This window comes from Neoarius graeffei, chromosome 21, assembly GCF_027579695.1.
Source record: "Neoarius graeffei isolate fNeoGra1 chromosome 21, fNeoGra1.pri, whole genome shotgun sequence".
Classification (NCBI taxonomy): Eukaryota; Metazoa; Chordata; class Actinopteri; order Siluriformes; family Ariidae; genus Neoarius; species Neoarius graeffei.
In genome coordinates this window covers 29,471,942-29,495,408 of record NC_083589.1, presented here as the reverse complement: position 1 = coordinate 29,495,408, position 23,467 = coordinate 29,471,942, and the positions used below count along the sequence as shown (strand labels likewise).

Sequence of the window (23,467 nt, the reverse complement as noted above, 5' to 3'; positions counted from 1 at the left end):
GCAAATGAATGTTGAGAGTATGCGTGTGTGCGTGTGTGTTGGGGGGGGGGGACTGTGAGGGTGACATGATGTCAGATGCCGAAGGGGGGGCAGGGGGGTGTGCGGGCAGAATCTGTGGCAAGGGGCAGAACAGGGAGGGAGTTGAGCCTCCTGACCGCCTGGTGAAAGAAACTGTCCTTGAGCCTGCTGGTTTTGGCCCGGAGACTCCGCAGTCTCCTCCCTGACAGCAGCAGGCTGAAGAGGCTGTGAGATGGGTGGGTGGAGTCACCTGCAATCCTGATGGCTTTGTGGGTGAGGCGGGAGTTATAGATTTCCATAAGAGAAGGGAGAGAGACACCAATGATCCTCTCAGCTGCTCTCACGATGCGCTGCAGAGTCTTGCAGCAGGACACGGTGCAGGTGCCGTACCACACGGTGATGCAGCTGGTCAGGATATTCTCGATGGTGCCTCTGTAGAATGTGTGCATGATGGGGGCCAGGGCTCTTGCTCTCCTCAGTTTGCGGAGGAAGTACAGAAACTGTTTAGTTAAGCCTTTTGTTAATGGTGTTTATGAGGTAAAGGTGTAAATATGGAGGGTCTTCAGACACAGAGTGTTTTGGTAAACTGGGATCTATGGATGCTGTCAGTCTCCACTTGCTTGCTCACTCGAGTTTGTTGATGGTGTAGTGGCTGGCTGCTTTATGTCCCGGGGCTCCCTCATGCCTGTGTTACCTTCTGGCTCTCCCCTTTTAGTTATGCTGTCATAGTTAGTTGCCGGAGTCCCTGCTTGTACTCCGTGCAATATGTATACTGTTCCTACTTATTCAGGTGACATTGGGCATACCTAGCAACCTGTGTTTTCTCTCTCTTGTTAATGTTTATTGTTAAAAGCGCTATACAAATAAACTTGACTTGACAACTGAAAATCTGTCTCTAAGAATATACTTATGGTGGTTTATGGCATTTATAGAGCACCAGTTAATTGTAACCTGAAAAACTGGTTAAGCAATTTGTCATTCTTTGGGCAGGAGGCTTACTGAAATGGAAACAAAGAAAAGCAATTATACTGTAAATATATTAATGATGAATGAAATAAATAGTTATTTTGTCAGTCCCTCTGCAAATGAAGGCCAAGTTTTGTTTGCATTAACTCATGATATTGATTTTGCTTACTTGTTAAAAAAGATAAAACAGCCAAATAGCATAACTGAAAGAAGTATCATAACTACACAAGTTCTGACCTGCTAGAATAACATGGACTGTTGCTTCTGGGCGCCAGGCAAAACCTTTTGGGCTGCAAAGGGTAGGTACTTCTTGATTCTTCTGTTTATTTTTGTCCTCTGTAGTATAGACGTACTTGGAGAGCAAAAAGTTTTTCCCCTGTCTGTCCTCCAGCTCCAGCTCCAGCAGGTATCGAACACCCACAGCATCATCTGACTTCTTCTCGACATTTAGCACATGCTTTATGACCAGATCACTGCACATCCATGAAAAGTCAAGTCAAATCCTGCTAAAGTTGGTCACCACCACAAGCCAAAACATTCAGAATGAAGATACTGAGGGGTGAGAATATACCTCGTGGTCTTTGTTGTGTCGTTTTGTAGTTGAGTCCTGAAGGCTTCAACTACAGGCATGACTTCTTTTTTGAGCATTATAATATTTCCAGCTCGTCTGCAGGCCTGAGTGGCAGAATTGCCCTGCTTTGAATGGAAATCCAAAGCATTTATACTGAAAATCTGTTTCCATTTTGGCTCCTGTTGGGAGTCTATGGACAATGTACCAGCTGTTAGGAATTATAGAAAACACAGATTATAATTAAATTTTCAATATTAGATTAGGTTAATTTAAACCTTAGAATAATCATAAAAAACACTTTGAAGGTGTCCAGGTATAAGTTAGCTACCTGCTTCTTCTTCTGCTCTGTTTTCAATTTTCAGATATGAACCAAACCCACCCCTTGAAAGAAAGCATACACGTAAAGGCATAGTTGAATAAATCAATGAAAGTACATGCAACCAATGCTATGGATGAGAGTGTATCAAGGTCTACATTACCCTTTTTCAAATAATTCATCCTTTTGGTAAAAGCACATCTGTGCATCAGTCCCTTCATGAGCTAATCTGGTGTGGTCATTGGGATACACTGAGGAGTAGTGAACCTTTTATTTAAAAAATAAAAATAAAAAAAACAATAATAAAAAAAATTAACCATTATCCCATGGTGTACTAATCTGAGCGCATGGGGAAAATAAGTCAACAAAACATTTCAGAAGTGAAATAGTTGAAATACTCTTCAAACAAGTGTTGCCGGGCAAAACAAACCTTGCCTGGCAACATTTACTTTATACCTAAATGTTGATAATGGTAATATTTCTCAATCATCAGCTGTCAGGTTATAGTCCTATGAAAATTCATGACCTTGAGTTTGACATTTCAAAGTCGTTCAAGGTCAAAGGTCATGGCAGCAACTGAAAGGACAACATCATCCTGAAGTTCCTGGATGACACCGCAGTGATAGGACGCATCACTGGCGGAGACAAAACGGCCTACAGGAGGGGAGGTAGCTAGTCTGGTGTCATGGTGTGAGGACAACAACCTCACCCTCAACACGGACAAGATGAGGGAGATAATAGTGAACATGAGGAAGGAGTGGAGACCTCATTGGCCACTATTCATCCAGGAGCTTGAGGTGGAGAGGGTGAGCAGCTTCAAATACCTGGGTGTTCACATCAGTGAGGACCTCACATGGACACTTAACACCACACATCTGGTTAGGAAGGCTCAACAGTGACTGTACTTTCTGAGGAGGCTGAGGAAGTTTGGTATGTTGCCCAAGATCCTCAGCAACTTCTACAGCTACATGATTGAGAGCATCCTGATCAACTGCATCACTGTGTGGTATGGCAGCGCTACAGCTATGGACTGCAAACGCCTGCAGAGGGTGGTGAAGACTGCCGAGAGGATCGCCAAAACTCCACTGCCCTCTCTGCAGAGCATCTACCACTGCAGGATCCACAGGAGAGCTGCCTCCATTCTCAAAGATCCCACCCACCCCCAGCACGGACTGTTCACACTTCTACCCTCAGGCCGGAGGTACAGAAATGTGAAATGTAAGACTGTCAGACTAAAGAACTCTCTCTTTCTCACCGCCATCAGACTCCTGAACAGCTGACAGGAGTCTATAACCATGGACTACCTCCCTGTAAGCTGTCCTTGACTGTTAACATCTGTTTACATTTGTTTGCACATTACTGCCCTTTTTGCTGATGTTCCCTGACTGTTTACATCTGGTTACATTGTTTGCACATTACTGCCCTTTTTGCTGCTGTTTCCTTGACTGTTTACATCTGGTTACATTGTTTACACATTTGCACATTACTGCCCTTCTGCTGCTACATCCGATCATTGCTTTATTTTTGTATACACTACGTATTTTGCACTACATTTACCTTTATGTTGTACTATACTGGGCGGGTTTTTTTTTTGCTTTTATTTTGCACTATATTGCCTTTACTTTGTATTACTTCTTCCGCCTATTTATTTATTTGTAATTGGCATTCACGGTCGACAGCAAACTAAGAATTTCATTGTGCAAGAGAGCATGTCCTTACTGTGCATATGAAAATAAATACTTTGAACTTGAACTGAACTTAAACTTGAAAGCCCATATGGGACTTCTTATATGTTGATAATGGTAAACATCTGGCTATCATGAATCATTTTAAAGTTATAGCCCTTTAAAAATGCATGACCTTCAGTTTGACCTTTCAAGGTCACTCAAGGTCAAAGATCATGGTGCCAAATGAAAGGCTATATGAGAGTTCCTATATGCTCATAATAGTAAAAAGCTGTCTATTGGCAACCGTTTTTGAGTTATAATGGAAAATATGTTATTTTGACTGAAAGATTGACCTTTCCAGTGACCTTGACCTTCACCTTGACTCTATTACCCCCAAAATTTAATCAGGTAATCTACAGACCATTGCCCACCTACCCTGAAAATTTGAAGTCAATCGGTGCAACCGTCTAGACCAGGGGTGTCAAACCTGATCCATAAAGGGCCTTGTGGCTGCAGGTTTTCATTCCAGCCATGCAGCAGCACACCTGACTTGGCTCATTCAATCAACTGAACTGTCTTCACACAGTCAAATACTTGCAGCCACACCCACCCTTTATTAAAGGGTGGGTGTGTCAGTTGATTGAATAAGCCAAATCAGGGTGCTGCTGCATGGCTGGAATGAAAACCTGCAGCCACACGGCCCTTTATGGATCAGGTTTGACACCCCTGGTCTAGACGCTAGATTGTTAACAGACAGACAGACAGACACACACACAACCAACCAACCAAACCAACCACACTAATTACAATACCTTGCCCCGTTTACTCTGTTGCCGGTGAGGTAAAAACTGCTTTTGTGTATTATATTTGATAGATAAGACCAGATGACTTTCCAACAGCCATGTATATAGTAATCCAGATAAACAAAAACCAAACACAAACATTCTTTCAAAAGTGCAGAAATTTATTGCTGTGGTATTCCGTGGCCTATTTGTTAGTATCTCTCTAACCTGAGCATGTGCAGCTGTTTTTTTCATGAGCTTGAGGCAGACATCTACAGCAGCTGGAAAGTAGCCAAGTTTCAGTAGACAAAAGCTGCACTGACTGTACACTTTTTTAGGGCCCGAGCACCGTTCGGTGCGAAGGCCCTATTGTTTTTTGAAGGATTATTAGGGCCCGAGCACCATTCGGTGTGAAGACCCTATTGTTTTTCAAAGGATTCTTCTTCTTCTTCTTATTATTATTATTATTTTTCTGTCGCGCTTGGCTTTTTCTGAGGCTTTTCCCATGCATGAAAACTCATGAAATTTGATACACACATCAGTCATTGGAACCGCTTCTCAGCCACAGACGTTTGGCCCCGGGCATGGCTTTACAGAATATTGGATATCGTGATTCTGATGATATTGACACGTCTAATTCACATGCCTAGCACAGTATCACCATCTGGCCAAGCAGGAAATGTGCCAAAAATTTTCAATGCTTTGATGGATTGATCTATGACATGCCTGACATAGCGCTACCAACACACTCACACTCATATACATGTAGCACACACACACACACACTATGCATACACACAGTTGCAATCATATACACACACATGAATACTCACGAGAATGGGTAACATATACAATTCTGTGCACACTCATACACACACAGTCATATGCATATTTATGCATACACACATACACTCTCTCACAAGTATGCGCTCACATGCACACGCAACATCTATGAACACACTCTCTTTCTCACACACACACACACACACACACACACACACACACACACACACACACACACTTTCTCTCTCTCTCTCTGACAAACAGACACACACACACAATAATAGTGACCTGCCATCATTGTGCATTTTGTTGCTGACATATGAAAACTCTGCAAGTACACACACACACACACACACACACACACACTGCAGACACAGGAAAGCTAAGATGACTTAAGATTACAGCGTGAGATAGAGATAAGGAGGAGACACATGTATAGTTTTATACACATATAAATGTACATTTTCACACTACAGAAACACACACACACACTGTACAGTCTTTGTCTGTCTCTCATCTGTCAAGCAGTCATGGCATTTACCGTACAACATGCACATCACCTTTGAACATTTGATGAATATATAACATGTGACTGTTTTATTGGGTGGTGGAATGTCGTGGGTTGCAGAACCACATGTGCGAGGGCCTGTCAAGGCCGCTAGCGGCTTTAAGTATTATTATTATTTTTTTTTTTCTGTTGCGCTGGGCTTTTTTTGAGGCATTTCCCATGCACGAAAACTCATGAAATTTGATACACACATCAGTCATTGTAACCGCTTCTCAGCCACAGACGTTTGGCCCCGGGCATGGCCCAGGGACTTCATAGTGCCCCCTAATGTCATGGAGTCCTTGGATTGGCATATAGTTTCAGCTACGCATCCCAAATTCGGTACGTATGTAGTTCGGCCCAAGACGAACAACTTTCCTATATACATTGCATTAGTCACGCCCAACAGGAAGTGAGGTAATTGGGCTTATATGCGTTTGGACACATGGTCATTTTTAACATACTCCTCCTAGACGGTTCATCAGATTCATGTCAAACTTGGCAAACATGATGCCAAGATATTGCTTATGTTTAATTGCGAAGGGATTTTTGATATGTTGTAGTATGTTGAAATGGCAATATTATGAATTTTAATACTTGCCATATAAACAGGAAATGTGTCATGAATTCATAATACATTTAATGATTTGGCTGAAACCTTTCAGGTTATTAGAGAATGTGATTATTATGACATCTAGATGCCCAGTATGCCTGTCTGGTATAGCGCCACCAACTGGCCAAGGAAAGAATAGGGTTTTGAATATGTGTGTTTTGACACATGATGAATTTTAACATGCTCCTCCTAGACAGTACATGAGATTCATGTGAAATTTGTTATACGTGATGCCAAGATGTCGCTGATATTAAATTGCGAAGGGATTTTTGATATCTTGTAATGTCTTGAAATGGCCTTTTGATTTTAATATCTTGCCACACAAACAGGAAACTTGTCAGAAAGCCACAGTGCATTGACTGTATGGTCGGACACATCTTACTTCAATAGATATTATGATTATTATGATAACCTGATGCCCAATGGGCCTGCCTGTTATAGCGCCACCACCTGGCCCAGCAGGAAATGTGCCAGAAATTGGCAATGCCTTAACTGATTGATCTGACACTTTACAAAATATTGTGTATTATGATTGTGATGATATTCACATGTGTAATTCAGATGCCTAGTATAGCGCCACCATCTGGCCAAGCAGGAAATGTGCCAGAAATTGGCAATGCCTTAACTGATTGATCTGACACTTTACAAAATATTGTGTATTATGATTGTGATGATATTCACATGTGTAATTCAGATGCCTAGCACAGCGCCACCATCTGGCCAAGCAGGAAATGGGGAAAAATGTTCAATTCATTGATGGATTGATATGAAACTTCACAAAATATTGGATATCGTGATTCTGATGATATTGACATGTCTAAATCACATGCCTAGCACAGTATCACCATCTGGCCAAGCAGGCAATGTGCCAAATATTTTCAATGCTTTGACGGATTGATCTATGACATGCCTGAAATAGCGCCACCAACACACTCACACTCATATACAGTACATGTAGCACACACACACACACACACACACACGCGCACGTGCACACACAAACACACACAAAGTCATATGCATATTTATGCATACACACACACTCAAGTATGCACTCACATGCACACGCAACATCTATGAGCACCCTCTCTTTCACACACAGACACTTCCTCTCTCTCTCTCTCTCTCCCTCTGACAAACAGACACACACACACACTAATAGTGACCTGCCATCATTGTGCATCTTGTTGCAGACATATGAAAACTCTGCATGTACACGCACACACACACACACACACACACACACACACGAACACTGCAGACACAGGAAAGCTAAGATGACTTAAGATTACAGCGTGAGATAGAGATAAGGAGGAGACACGTATAGTTTTGCACATATATAAATGTACAGTGGGGCAAAAAAGTATTTAGTCAGCCACCAATTGTGCAAGTTCTCCCACTTAAAAAGATGAGAGAGGCCTGTAATTTTCATCATATGTACACTTCAACTATGAGAGACAGAATGGGGGGAAAGAATCCAGGAAATCACATTGTAGGATTTTTAATGAATTAATTGGTAAATTCCTGAGTAAAATAAGTATTTGGTCACCTATAAACAAGCAAGATTTCTGGCTCTCACAGACCTGTAACAACTTCTTTAAGAGGCTCCTCTGTCCTCCACTTATTACCTGTATTAATGGCACCTGTTTGAACTCGTTATCAGTATAAAAGACACCTGTCTACAACCTCAAACAGTCACCCTCCAAACTCCACTATGGCCAAGACCAAAGAGCTGTCAAAGGACACCAGAAACAAAATTGTAGACCTGCACCAGGCTGGGAAGACTGAATCTGCAATAGGTAAGCAGCTTGGTGTGAATAAATCAACTATGGGAGCAATTATTAGAAAATGGAAGACATACAAGACCACTGATAATCTCCCTCGATCTGGGGCTCCACGCAAGATCTCACCCGGTGGGGTCAAAATGATCACAAGAATGGTGAGCAAAAATCCCAGAACCACACGAGGGGACCTAGTGAATGACCTGCAGAGAGCTGGGACCAAAGTAACAAAGACTACCATCAGTAACACACTACGCCACCAGGGACTCAAATCCTGCAGTGCCAGACGTGTCCCCCTGCTTAAGCCAAAACATGTCCAGGCCCATGTGAAGTTTGCTAGAGAGCATTTGGATGATCCAGAAGAGGATTGTCATATGGTCAGATGAAAGCAAAATAGAACTTTTTAGTAAAAACTCAACTTGTCGTGTTTGGAGGAGAAAGAATGTTGAGTTGCATCCAAAGAACACCATACCTACTGTGAAGCATGGGGGTGGAAACATCATGCTTTGGGGCTGTTTTTCTGCAAAGGGACCAGGATGACTGATCTGTGTAAAGGAAAGCATGAATGGGGCCATGTATCGTGAGATTTTGAGTGAAAACCTCCTTCCATCAGCAAGGGCATTGAAGATGAAATGTGGCTGGGTCTTTCAGCATGACAATGATCCTAAACACACCACCCGGGCAATGAAGGAATGGCTTCGTAAAAAGCATTTCAAGGTCCTGGAGTGGCCTAGCCAGTCTCCAGATCTCAACCCCATAGAAAATCTTTGGAGGGAGTTGAAAGTCCGTGTTGCCCAGCGACAGCCCCAAAACATCACTGCTCTAGAGGAGATCTGCATGGAGGAATGGGCCAAAATACCAGCAACAGTGTGTGAAAACCTTGTGAAGACTTACAGAAAACATTTGACCTCTGTCATTGCCAACAAAAGGTATATAACAAAGTATTGAGATGAACTTTTGTTATTGACCAAATACTTATTTTCCACCATAATTTGCAAATAAATTCTTTAAAAATCAGACAGTGTGATTTTCTGGATTTTTTTCTTCTTCTTCTTCTTCGTCTTATTATTATTTTTCTGTTGCGCTTGGCTTTTTTTCAGACATTTCCCATGCACGAAATCTCATGAAATTTGATACACACTTCAGTCATTGTAACTGCTTCTCAGTCACAGATGTTTGGCCCCGGGCGTGGCCCAGGGACTTCATAGCACCCCCTAATGTCATGGAGTCTTTGGATTGGCATATAGTTTCAGCTATGCATACCAAATTCGGTAGTATGTAGTTCCTCCCAAGACGAACAACTTTCGTATATACATTGCATTAGCCACACCCAACAGGAAGTGAGGTAATTGAGCTTATATGTGCTTGGACACATGCATGGTCATTTTTAACGTACTCCTCCTTGACGGTTCATCAGATTCATGTCAAACTTGGCAAACACAATGCCAAGATATTGCTTATGTTGAATTGCACAGGGATTTTTGATATGCTGTAATTTGTTGAAATGGCAATATTATGAATTTTAATACTCGCCACATAAACAGGAAATGTTCCATGAAGTCATAATACATTTAATGATTTGGCTGAAACCTTTCAGGTTATTAGAGAATGTGATTATTATGACGGGCGGCACGGTGGTGTAGTGGTTAGCGCTGTCGCCTCACAGCAAGAAGGTCCTGGGTTCGAGCCCCGGGGCCGGCGAGGGCCTTTCTGTGTGGAGTTTGCATGTTCTCCCCGTGTCCGCGTGGGTTTCCTCCGGGTGCTTCGGTTTCCCCCACAGTCCAAAGACATGCAGGTTAGGTTAACTGGTGACTCTAAATTGACCGTAGGTGTGAATGTGAGTGTGAATGGTTGTCTGTGTCTATATGTCAGCCCTGTGATGACCTGGCGACTTGTCCAGGGTGTACCCCGCCTTTCGCCCGTAGTCAGCTGGGATAGGCTCCAGCTTGCCTGCGACCCTGTAGAAGGATAAAGCGGCTAGAGATAATGAGATGAGATGAGATTATTATGACATCTAGATGCCCAATGTGCCTGTCTGGTATAGCACCACCAACTGGCCAAGGAAAGAATAGGGTTTTGAATACTGTATGTGTGTTTTGACACATGATGAATTTTAACATACTCCTCCTAGACGGTTCATGAGATTCATGTGAAATTTCTTATATGTGATGCCAAGATGTCGCTGATATTAAATTGCGAGGGGATTTTTGATATCTTGTAATATGTTGAAATGGCTAGCACAGTATCACCATCTGGCCAAGCAGGAAATGTGCCAAATATTTTCAATGCTTTGACAGATTGATCTACGACATGCCTGACATAGTGCCACCAACACACTCACACTCATATACAGTACATGTAGCACACACACACACACACATGCACGCACGCGCACACACACACACACACTCATACACACACTCACAGTTATATGCATATTTATGCATACACACATACCTGTACACACTCTCACAAGTATGCACTCACATGAACACGCAACATCTATGAGCACACTCTCTCTTTCACACACACACTTTCTCTCTCTCTCTGACAAACACACACACACACACACACACACACACACACACACACAATAATAGTGACCTGCCATCATTGTGCATTTTGCTGCAGACATATGAAAACTCTGCATGTACACACACACACACACACACACTGCAGACACAGGAAAGCTAAGATGACTTAAGATTACAGCGTGAGATAGAGATAAGGAGGAGACACATGTATAGTTTTGTACATATATAAATGTACATTTTCACACCACAGAAACACACACACAGACACTTAACAGTCTTTGTCTGTCTATCTCTCATCCATCAAGCAGTCATGGCATTTGCAACATGCGCATCACCTTTGAACATTTGATGAATATATGACATGTGACTGTTTTGTTGGGTGGCAGAATGTCCTGGGTTGCAGAACCACAAGTGCGAGGGCCCGTCAAGGCCGCTAGCGGCTTTAATTTCACTTTGCTTTCTTTATTTCTCATTTCTGAAAAATAGTGCCATGGCACACACAAGATGAAAGCTGATGTGTGATCACCCTGTGTCTGCTGGATTCCTAACTATCATTCTATCATTACTGCCTCATACGCACACACAAAAACTGGCAATTTAGTCAGTTCATCAGTCAGTAATGAGTCAATAATTTAGAGTATCTGTCTACTAGAATGTCTTTGAGAGGTTAGAATAAACCAGAGAAACCAGATGAAACCCACATGAATGCCATGAGAACATGCAAAACTCCACACAAAACAGTATTTGCCTTTAAAAAGTTTGAATTTAAAGTACTATTCCTCAGTGAACCCAAAGTACAGATGCACTTACATAATTTATACCATCATATCTCTCAATGGTTGAGTTGTCATATACATGAAGTGGAGCGTAATCACATTCAGGAAACACATTTTCCAAATAGGACTCGTTCAGCAGTGGTACTGTTGAGAGAGAGGGTCTGAAGTTTATACTGAGAGTTTATTTACGCTAAAACAAGATATACAGTACAAGCATTAGGCTGCTGGGCCATAGAAGGTTCACGCTGCACGCTGCATGCTGCACACTACACGCTACACGCGTGTAAAGAAAAGTGGACAAACGTAGCATGACTTGCTCTGGGCCATAGAACGGCGTTCACGTTGCACGCTGCACGCTGCACACTTCACGCGTGAAGCATGAAATGAACATGCACACTTTTTTCTAGGCGTGAAGATGGAAATTCCAGTCAATGCATGCGGTCACCGCCGCGCCAGCCAATCAGAACGGGTCTAGGGAGATAACTCTATGCTTTCAGGGGAAAACTTCAGAAAAAATATAATTGAATGGTATAATTGAAAAATAGTTCTTCATCGGGATTGTCAAGCAGATTATAGAATGTTCGGTGAAATTCACCACGGGTTTCTCTCAGAAGGAAGTGTTCTCGGCTCCAAATTCTGTTCCTTTTTCTCTTCCTCTGTCTCAGTAAAAGCAGAATGAGGCAATCGTCGTCATCCGAAGAGTCCATATTGTTGGTTATTGTTGTATTACTCGGTCAAAGTAGAACAGACGCAACACGTGAACATCCAAGCATGAAGTTTAATGGCCCAGGGTCCGGTTCTTCACGTGAACGTGTAGCGTGTAGCGTGCAGCATGCAGCGTGCAGCGTGAACCTTCTATGGCCCAGCAGCCTTACATCATTTAGAAAGGAACAGAATAACCATATTTATTATATCCACATTCACTGGATATAAGCAATCATGCACTCTGATTGGCTACTCTACTACTTGGATATCAGCTCATATACCATGAGTAGAGAAAAACAAAATGGCAGAGCGTGTTGCTGAACCAACCGAGGATGAAATAAAAACTTTACTCGAAAACAAAACCCCCCAAAATACAAAAAAGCAATGAAATATGGAATAAAAGTATTTAATGGTAAGAACGTATCTTTTTTAATTTTTCAAGAATTATTATTGTAGCATTTTTCACAAATTTCTACTGTCATTTTGCCAGTTTGTTTACATTCTAAGTGGAAATGATTTTGTTGGACGTTTGATATAGTTTTTATTTATCGAATTTGCAAAAAATAAAAATAAAAATGTGCTGTTTCTCAAAATCCAGTGAATGTGGATAGAATAAAAGTTATTCCACTCAACCTCATCGTACTTGGCTTTTAGCCAACTCAGTGTTATGGTCCTTGTTGGCTATCAGCTCATGTACGACTCGATTTCGTGGAATAACTGTTAAATCGAGGAAAGATGAAAACAAACAATCTCAAAGATGTATTTGGAAAAAGCTTCTGCAAAAAAACAAAACAAAACTGCAAATAAATGATCAGATGAGTAAGAAAGTAAATAAGGGTATAAATAAATATTTCTTTGGAGCTATCCATGTCCTGGCTGATAAAAATGTTGAAAACCTTTTTTTCAAACTCACTCCTGTAAATTGAGTCACGTGGGTCTTCTTTGACCATGTCCACTTCAGGTTTGTCTGGATTGAAAATGGGGTCACGGGACCATTCATGACTGGCTTTCGTTTGAGGGATGTCATAATTTTCCACCAATAGTAGAGAATTGTCATCTGTACACATACAATGGAACACACTTATTTATTAATTTCACAGATGCATTAATCCAAATTTTCTTGGATATCAAAGAGAATGCAATACAAACATTTGAGTAGTTAATTTGTTAAAATGCAGAACAGTGTTCAGGGCTGCACTTGGACTAAGTCACAAAATAGCAAACGATCTTAAAGACAGATACCACTACTGCTTCATGTTATAATACTTTTTCCTCAGTACCCATATTCATTTTTGTATTCATAGATGTACAGTACTGTAAAAAAGTCTTAGGCACATGTAAAGAAATGCTGCTGACCAAAAATGGCTTAAAAACAATGAAATGTTTCAACATTAAAAAAAAAAAAATACTATAAACAGCAGTAAGCCATAATAAACGAAACAAAGTCAATATTTGGTGTGAGACGAAATTCCCTTTGCTTAAAAAAAAAAAAAAATTAGTAGTCTCAAGTACAATGAGTGCAGTTTTATAAGGAAATGAGCTGTAGGTTTTACTGAGCATCTTACAGAACCAGCCACAGTTCTTCTGGACACTTTGACTGTCATACTCGCTTCTTCATTTTGCACCAAAACCCAGTAGCCTTCATTCTGTTTTCTTTTTCATCTGAAAAGTGCTCTCTTATGTAATATGCTGCTCAGATACAAACATTTTTTTTCTGTAGCATTTTTTTTTATGGAAAATGAACATTTGGACTCTAAAATGTTTTTGTACTGACTCGATAATGGAGAAGTCATAAAATAGAACTCTATAACAAAGTTTGTATGAGCAAAAAAAAATAGGGTGCCTAAAGACTTTTGTACAGTACTGTATATGCTTGAATTCGCTGAATAAGGTCTGTGTGTGTGTGTGTGTGTGTGTGTGTGTGTGTGTGTGTGTGTGTGTGTTTAGTATAGTGTACAATTACTTGGGTGGAATATCAAATGTATGCTGCTTAAGCATGTATAAAAATGACATGGAAAAAGTTTTAGTAAAAGTTTAAATCTCTCTCTCTTACACACACACACACACACACACACACACACACACACACACACACACACACTTTCAAATAATAAGCGTAATGAGAGCCATGTAACTCACCAGCATAGAGGGACAAATACTCTGCAGTAATGACCTCAAAACTGCTGTATTCATTATTGAGACGCCACTGAAACAAAAAAATAACAATGAAATCTCTTCATCAAAGACTTGTGCAACTTTGACGCACAAGCTTTCAGTGCATGATGAAAATTCACTTTTTATTGCTCATAGTTTAATGCAAGATTAGTGAAACTTGAGTTATGGCATTATTAAAAAGAAAATCCATGAACTAAAAACCACAGGTAGAAACTACACACAGTAATAGCATGTAGAAATACAGAAATAGATGAAACAGACATACAGCAACCTCCAGGTGATCAATCCCTTCACTTTGTTTGTAGAGTACTTCAAAGAAATACTGTGTGTCTTTTGCTAATCTAAAAAAAAAAAAGTATTGGATTGTATTAATGAACATCATTTAACAGTTTACAGTAGCAATTGATAAAGTTTGATCTGAGCCATGTCACAGATAGAAGTCTGAACTGTAACCATTTTCAGGGTCTTTCATATAATACTGGATAAAAAAAATCTGTACAGAAAACTATTAGAAGAGATGTCACTTACAATACAGGCAGAGATATTTGAGTTGAAAATTTCCCGTACTCTCCTGGGGCTGCCCATTCCTTTCCTGTCTGACCAACAATACACAAGGGCAATTAGGCATAGGCTACTTCTCATAATAAAAAAAAAAAAAAACTACCTATGTTCACCTTTGTGTACCAGTGTCATGCCTGAATAATTGTTTACCTTGCCAAGGTAGGCCATGAGTTTGATATTTTTTGTGCTCTCATCTGAACTCAGCCAGAATTCTGCATTATTATCAGAGGCAACAGCAAAAATGTATTCACCTGGTAAAGAGCAAGTAGAAATGATTAGAACAAATCTTGCCGCACAGAAAGGGTGCCTAAACTTATCTACCAAAGGCATGTGTGGATGCAGACTTTCATTTTAACCAAGCAATGTTCTACTTGTTTAATCAGTAGACCTTGGCATTCAATTCACTAGTTATTTGGAAATGCTATTTGCCCACAATTAAACCAAGTTCAAACTTGGAACCAAGTTATGTGATTTTACTGGAGTAAAAATAAAACAGAACACACCACTTATTGGAGGATGAAGGTATCCAAAGATTCTCAGACCATAATTAGTCCATCCAGCATGAACAGCCAGCCTTCTGATTGTGGTGCGAGTCTACAAGAATGATAGCACACAATATATGTAATTAGAGGTTGGTTTTAAATCAGCAATTTGTAGTTATCTGTAATTATTGTATGATAATTATTAGATGTTACACACGTACAATACTATGCAAAAGTCTGTGTAAAATGGCTTAAAAATAATGAAATGAAACGTTTCAACATTAAAAAATATATAAACATTAGTAAGCCAGGTGGCACGGTGGTGTAGTGGTTAGCGCTGTCGCCTCACAGCAAGAAGGTCCGGGTTCGAGCCCCGTGTCTGGTGAGGGCCTTTCTGTGCTGAGTTTGCACGTTCTCCCCGTGTCCGTGTGGGTTTCCTCCGGGTGCTCCGGTTTCTCCCACAGTCCAAAGACATGCAGGTTAGGCTAACTGGTGACTCTAAATTGACCGTAGGTGTGAATGTGAATGGTTATCTGTGTTTATGTGTCGGCCCTGTGATGACCTGGCAACTTGTCCAGGGTGTACCCCGCCTTTCGCCTTAGTCAGCTAGGATAGGCTCCAGCTTGCCTGTGACCCTGTAGAACAGGATAAAGCGGCTAGAGATGATGAGATGAGATGAGATGAGATGAGATCAGTAAGCCATAACAAATGAAACAAAGTCAATATTTGGTGTGAGACAACCCTTTGCTTAAAAAAAAAAGTAGTCTCAGGTTCAGTGAATGCAGTTTTATAAGGAAATTAGTTGTAGGTTTTACTGAGCATCTTGCAGAACCAGCCACAGTTCTTCTGGACACTTTGACTGTCACACTTGCTTCTTAATTTTGCACCAAAACCCAGTAGCCTTCATTATGTTTTCTTTTTTAATCTAAAAAGTGGTCTCTTATGTAATATGCTGCTCAGATACAAGCATTATGTTTTTCTGTAACGTTTAATTTTGTGCTGGAAAATGAACGTTTGGAACTCAAAAATGTTTTTGTACCGACTTGATAATGTAGAAGTCATAAAATAGAAATCTAAAAGTTTGTATTAAAAAAATAGTGGGCCTAAGACTTTTGCACAGTACGATAGATAAGAATAATCAGGATTTAATCTGTCAGATGACATTAAAAATTAGTTGAACTAGTCAAGAACTATATTAGTTGTACAATTCCATTAGCTAAGTTTAGGTGATTTTGCAAACCAACCAACCAACAAAAACCCCACAACACACACATTTCGTAATTAAAGTCCCAGGAAACTGAAATCTGCAAATGCTTGTGAAGTAAATTAATGTGTGTAATCTCAGTTCGATATTTCCAATGTAATGTAACTAAGTTTGTGTGGGTTAAACTTATCGAAAGCCTAATATCATTTCTTCCCCAAAATAGCCTTTACTAAATATGCATTCACACTTGAACAATCTCTGAGAAACCTATCAATTGAAGAGTGTGTGTGTGTGTTTTCACTAACATGGGGAAAAAGAGGGTACAGCACATTTGCCCTTAGCTGATCCACAGAACCTCCACACCAGTCTTGAAAAGCATGCATGTTCACTTCACCTAGAAACTGTTCACATAATAAAATTATTTTAAAAAACAACAGCAATAAACAGCAAAATGGAAAGATGACATCGTTAATCAACTATCTGCTGCAAAATTTTATGAAGTGTTTTTTTTTTCTACCTCAGGTTTCCATAATGGCTGTTGATCTCCTCGTTTCATCTGAGATAGATAAGGAAAAAAGGTGGTATTGAATAACCCGTAATACAGAATATCATTTCCACATTTTCTAATAGGAAAAATCACAATGAAGCAATGTATTAAGAGGGGAAAAAGTTTAATTTCACCTGAGACTCTGAAGACCGGAGATTTTGGTGTCTCTCCCAAAATCCTGAAACAAAAAAATAAGTATAAGAAGAAGCCTTCATTTGTCACATGTATACACAAGTACAGCGAAATTCATCCTCTGCATTTAACCCATCTGACACAGTGAACACCGAGCAGCTATGCTACAGCACCCAAGGAGCAGTTGGGGGTTAGGTGCCTTGCTCAAGGGCACTTCAGTCATGAATACAGAGGGAGGGGAAAGTGCTGTTCATTCACTCAACACCCCTCACATTTCTCCTGCCAGTCCCAGGAATTGAACTGGCAACCCTTTCGGCCCAAGACTTCTTGTCTAACTTACAGACCATAGCTGCCCCCAGTAGTATGGCTCGTCATAGTCATCATAAGCACAAACAGCTAGCAGAAAACAATTCATAAGAAACTGGGAACCTATGTGGCTAGTAAAACAAAGGAAATACTTTCACAGACAACAAAAGGTACACTTCACTGGATCAGGTACACTCATCGCCCACATTCACAGGAAAATCACAAAACTCTAAGTTTGGCTGGCATCCTGCATGGACAAAACAATGTCCTGCTAGAAACCATTTTCTGTTAAAACAGGTATTCACCACCTTTTTTGGCAGTGACAGTGCTTTCCCCTCCCTCTGTATTCATTAAGGGAATAATTGTGAATAAAGTCGCCGGTGAAAGTATATTATCCATCCATTATCTATACTGCTTATCTGTCAGAGTTGTGGAGGAAACTGGAGCCAATCCCAGCTGACTTCAGCGTCAGAGGGGTACACCCTGGGCAGGTTACCAACCTATTGCAGGGCTAACACAAAGTTGACAAACCATTCACACCCACATTCATGCCGATGGGCAATTTAGAGAAGCCAGTAAACCTTTGGACTGTGGGAGAAAACTGGAGCACCCAGAGGAAACCCATGCAGCTACAGGGAGAACCTGCAAACTCCACACAGAAAGGCATGAATTGATCACGAGGTTCGAATCCAGAACCTTCTTGCTGTGAGATGACAGTGATAACCACTGATTCACCATGCCTCCCTGTGTATGTTATAAATCAGTAAAAATAGTAAAAATCTTCTGGGACCCCATCTGCATTTCACGCCACCCCATGTGGCGTCATAACCCAGAGTTTGCAAAACTGTGTGTTTATAGATGTTTAATTTACAATGTCAAATTTATATATGCGGCAGCCTGGGCATCAATCATTTAAAAGCAACTGCCAATTCTTCAGTATATAGGGCAAGTATAGTGTAGTGTATAGAGATCAAATGTACACATCTTTGTTCCACACAAATGAAATATGTTTCATCAACATAAATTAATCCTTTATGTTTTACTTATCTTGTAGGTTCCATGTGAGTAAGATGATTTACATGAGCAATTATACAAGCTTAGTATCAAAGTAAAGACCTCAGCATCACTGTGCCATGTACTGTATAATATGAACAGGTTAACTGAATATTGTTCAATTTTTTTCTGTCAGCATCAACATAGTAGTGTTGTCTTCTAGTGAGTTTTGATAATGTGATTGGACCACATTGATACTAGGTCAATAGATCAAATGTACTCATTATTTTAAATGAAATTTAATGTAAGAGATGAAATCATATTTTGATGAGTAACTAAATATCTTGATGTAAATACAAAACATTTTTATGCATCATTTTCCTTAAATCTGACCAACCACATTCCATTTTTAAAGGAGTTTGTCAGGGATAGGTTGGGAGTTGGATGTATGTGCAGAAGCGTTTTATTCATAAACATGACAAGAGGCAAACAATCCTAAACAGCAGGCAAAATTGGAAACATGAAAACAGGCAATAGGTCAACCGAGGCACAAACAGGCTATTGCAGACTAGGCAGAATCAGAGACGAGAAACAGGAAATCAGGGATCAGGAAACCAGGAGAAACAATATTCAAGCACAGCTCAGTAAAGGGTGACAATGCAAGTCAATACTTCACAATGTGAGTGTGTTTTCATAGTCTTTATATAGGCGCGCTGATTCAAGATGTTTATTTGTCATATACACAATAACAGACACAGTGGTTTATTATTGGGTAATGAAATTCTTATTTTGCAACTGCCCGACCAAACTATGCTTACCGATATAAAAAGATATATATATATATATATATATATATATATATATATATATATATATATAAGACGAAATATAAAATATAAAGTGCATATGGAATGCAAAATATAAAAGTAGAATGAAAAATGAAGATAACATTTTAAAAAAAGAGGCAAACAAACAATGTGCAAACATAGAGGTAGATATACTGTGCAATGTCTTGTGCAAAATTGCTAATATAGAGGTAGATGGTGATTATAATCCGTGGTTCATAAACCTGATGGAAATATAGAGGTAGATGGTAATTATAATCCATGGTTCAAAAGCCTGATGGCCTGGGGGTAAAAACTGTTTGTCAGTCTAGTAGTCCTTGCTTTCACACTCCTGTAGCGTCTGATTGCACCTTAATCCTGTGCAGGTGTGCATTGTTAACGACACATGTGAACGAGAGTCCGCTTGGCATGCACGCTTTCTGGAGTGTGCCCAAGAGTCAGTCTGATGCACACACCAAGGCGCGCAGGTGTGACAGAAACACCCCCCCAAAGAGCTCTTCAGGACCTCCATGAGCTTAAAGCCATATTCCCTGGTGCTGGGGATGAGGGTCTGATGCTGGATGCCGTGCCATCTGTGCGCTGCTCTGTGCCAACATGGCACCGGATTCTTGGCTCAGGTGGAGGTTTGGGCTCTGGCTCTGGACAGGACTTGGACTCTGGGGTACATGTTGGCTCGGGCTCCAGACCGAACTTGGACTCTGGACTCAAGGTCTTGATTGGACTTGAACTTGAGCTCCAGATTGGACTTGGGCTCTGGACTGGCCACAGACATGGGTTTGAGCTCTGGACAGAACTTGGGCTTCAGACTGGACATAGGCCCCTGCCTTGGACTAATTGTGGACTCCTGACTGGATGTGGACTCAAGCTTTTGACTGGACTTAGGTGCAAGCTCTGTCTGCACATTGTTCCTGTCCTGGTCAGGGCCTGGCGGCAGGAAAATGACATCTTCTTAGCCGGGCAGCAGTGTCTTCATAGAAGTCTGGTGCCGGTTCTGGAACTGGCTCTTGGTCTGATTCTGGTTTGGCACTAGCTCCGGCTCTGGTTCAGGCACTGGCTCTGGCTCTTGCTCCAGCTCTGACACAGGCTCAGCTGCTGGATGTGGAGTGACAGCTTCCTCCGTTGTCGCTGTGTTGGCCTCTGGGAGGAGCTCAGGAGCGACGGCCTCCTCCTCCTCTGGCACTGTGTCAGTCCCCGACATGATGCCCCCCCCCAAAAAAAAAATGCTCATAGGGGTCCTCCTTCTCTAAAGCCTCATAGATGTACCAGAGCATGACCTAAAAAGCCTGTGAGCTCCAGAGACACAGGTGCTCAGCCCATTGGCGTGCTCAGGGTTCTTGCAGGATTCAGTAAGTTAAATTTTAGACCTTTTTTAGACTTTTTAAGACCATTATGAAAAATTTTTAGACCAACACGAAGCATTACAATCTGCCCTACCCCCGCCCTTCCCAAAAAAAGACAATCGAGTTCAATTCTCAAAACAAAGTCATTTGTATTGGTAAACTGACTATCAGGGATACAAACTGATTGTGTGCTTATTTTTGTCATATGGAAACATTAGTACATTATGTCACATAGCAACAAAAGTACAAGACAATAGAGTGATAAAGGGCATTTGTGCAGTAAATGCAGTCTGTAGGGGTTTGGTTTTTTCCCCTAACTGCAACAGAACTCATTTAAACTTTTGGTTAGTGGTGTTCTGGTAATAAAACAGCGTTATTATATAATGCACTGTTGTCAGATGATGACTTTCTTGATTGCTCATGTGAACCCCATGCTGCAAACCACAGCATCACAGACCTCCACTTGCTGTAGCAACCATTTCAACCATATTAACAGTAAAAATGCATACACATCTTTTAAAACTAATAGTTAAAACATACGTAGTAGCCCCGTAGCACACTTGCTTCCAGTTAAACAGCAAACTCATGCAAGGCGGCAGCGATTTACCAATGAAATCGAGTCATACCTTGCGAGAGGTATACAAGGGAGACAGCAGGTTTTTAAGCAGTAGCGGAGCAAACAGGGGCCATTTGAGACAGAGGCAGGGGCGCCGCTAGAAATCTTGGGCCCTATGAAAGATTACAATTTAGGGCCCCCCCCGGTAAAATTTTCAAGCTCAAGCAACTGAATTTGAAGTCTGTTTTTGGCTGCCACTTCGCATGTGATCAGCTACCTAGCAAGTTTAGGTGATACAATTATTTGGTATATGAACATTTTAAATGCAGAACTGTCAGAATTAGACTGAATAGACTGTTGCCTTAAAATGAAAATTCCATGATATATATGGAAGATTAAAAAAATCTCCTTCTCACCCCCGGCGGGGGGGTGGTATCCATGTCATCCTCAAGCTCGGGTCCTCTACCAGAGGCCTGGGAGTTTGAGGGTTCTGCGCAGTATCTTTGATGTTCCTAGTACTGCACTCTTCTGGACTGAGGCTTCAGATGTTGTTCCTGGGATTTGCTGGAGCCACTCTCCCAGTTTGGGGGTTACTGCCCCAAGTGCCCCCACTACCACGGGGACCACACAACCCTTGACCTTCCACATCCATTCCAGCTGCTCGTTCAACCCTTGATACTTCTCAAGTTTCTCATGTTCCTTCTTCCTGATGTTGGCGTCAGCTGGGATCGCCACATCTATCACCACCACCCTCTTCTGCTCTTTGTCCACCACCACTATGTCTGGTTGGTTAGCCAGGATCTGTTTGTCAGTCTGGAAGCTGAAGTCCCACAGAACCTTGGCCCTGTTGTTCTCAGCCACCTTCTGTGGTATGGCCCATTGGGACTTGGGTACTTATATTCCATACTGGTTGCAGATGTTCCTGTATACTATCCCAGCCACTTCCAGGCAGTGCACAGGTTGGTCTGTCTCTTCTTACACTCTCGGGCGACTGTTCTATCAACCAGTATTAACATGTATTGAGCCACATGCTTACTCATTTTTGCCGCAGTGATGCCCGACAGGGCCTTCCATGTTGTGCAGAGACAGGTAATTGGCCGGTAGTTGGATGGGATGGGTCCCTTCTGGGGGTCCTTCATGATTAGGACTGTCCTGCCTTGGGTTAGCCATTCTGGGTGGGTCCCATCCCTCAGCAGCTGGTTCATCTGTGCTGCTAGGCGTTCATGGAGTGCAGTTAGCTTCTTCAGCCAGTACGTATGGATCATATCGGGGCCTGGTGCTGTCCAGCTCTTCATCTTTGACACTCTTTCTTGGATGTCTGCCATTGAGATGGTTACTGGTTCTTGTTCTGGGAGGTTGCTGTGGTCAGCTCTTAGGTCCACTAACCATTGGGCATCGGTGTTGTGTGATGCCTTTCTTTCCCATATGTCTTTCCAGTATTTTTCCACCTCAGCTCTTGGTGGGTCTGACCGGTTGTTGTTCCCCTGCCACTGAGAGTACACCTTGGCTGGTTCAGTGGAGAACAGCTTGTTTATTCTCCTGGCCTCTCCCTCCTTGGTGTATCTCTTCAACCGGGTGGCCAGAGCTGTTAGTCGCTGTTTGGCAGTTTCGAGTGCCTCTGGTATGGAGAGTGAGTTGTACTTCCTGGGTGCCCCTTTATTCACCATGTTCCCTTTCTGTAGTTCAGCTAGCTGGCTAACTTCTCTCCGTGCTGCCTTTATCTTGGCCTCTAATCGTCTCTTCCATGGTGGATACTGTTTGTTATGTCCCGAGCCCACCTTGTATCCAAGCATCTCCATGACTCCAGTACTGTTGCTGTACTGTGTATCAGTGGTACATGTTGGTCTCAGTGATGGTTCTTGTGGAGATTGTCTTCAGAAGGAGTAGATCTTCTGAAGGTACTTGGCAACTCAGCTTCGGTATTCGTCAGGGGCTCCAGGTTTCCAGTTGGGTCACGATCTTCCTTCTCAGGTCAGCAGTTCTTGTGTTGAGGCTGTTAGCTGTTGGGCAGCTTGGTACCCAATCTCTGGTTGTAGGGATGATGATGACGACCTGTCTTCCTGCTCCTTAATCTCATAATTTCATTAATCTCTAGTTGTGATAGTAGATTTCGAATGTTGGAACACTGGGCTAATAGCTGTTTCTTTGTTAGCCTTGATTGGTTTCGAAGTATCCAATGGGTTTCGAAGTATCCAATGGTCCCACATTCGCTGCATGTACATGCATGCACATTCCAGCAATTCCGTATTTTCTGTCCTCGTCCATCG

The 23,467-nt window shown here is 41.6% G+C and overlaps 1 protein-coding gene across 1 annotated transcript in view; it reads right to left on the bottom strand.

Moving 5' to 3' along the window:
- b4galnt3a (beta-1,4-N-acetyl-galactosaminyl transferase 3a) overlaps nt 1–23,467 on the bottom strand; it is a 57,723-nt gene that overhangs the window by 18,385 nt on the left and 15,871 nt on the right. Inside the window, exons 2-15 of the mRNA XM_060902941.1 lie at nt 17,163–17,206; nt 16,999–17,037; nt 16,787–16,882; nt 15,299–15,389; nt 14,946–15,046; nt 14,763–14,830; nt 14,500–14,575; nt 14,199–14,265; nt 12,973–13,116; nt 11,389–11,498; nt 2,035–2,138; nt 1,884–1,936; nt 1,556–1,763; nt 1,222–1,457 (exon numbers count right to left, since the gene is read on the bottom strand). Of these exons, the coding sequence (XP_060758924.1) occupies nt 1,222–1,457; nt 1,556–1,763; nt 1,884–1,936; nt 2,035–2,138; nt 11,389–11,498; nt 12,973–13,116; nt 14,199–14,265; nt 14,500–14,575; nt 14,763–14,830; nt 14,946–15,046; nt 15,299–15,389; nt 16,787–16,882; nt 16,999–17,037; nt 17,163–17,206 (1,437 nt within the window). The remainder of the gene's footprint in view (nt 1–1,221; nt 1,458–1,555; nt 1,764–1,883; nt 1,937–2,034; nt 2,139–11,388; nt 11,499–12,972; nt 13,117–14,198; nt 14,266–14,499; nt 14,576–14,762; nt 14,831–14,945; nt 15,047–15,298; nt 15,390–16,786; nt 16,883–16,998; nt 17,038–17,162; nt 17,207–23,467) is intronic.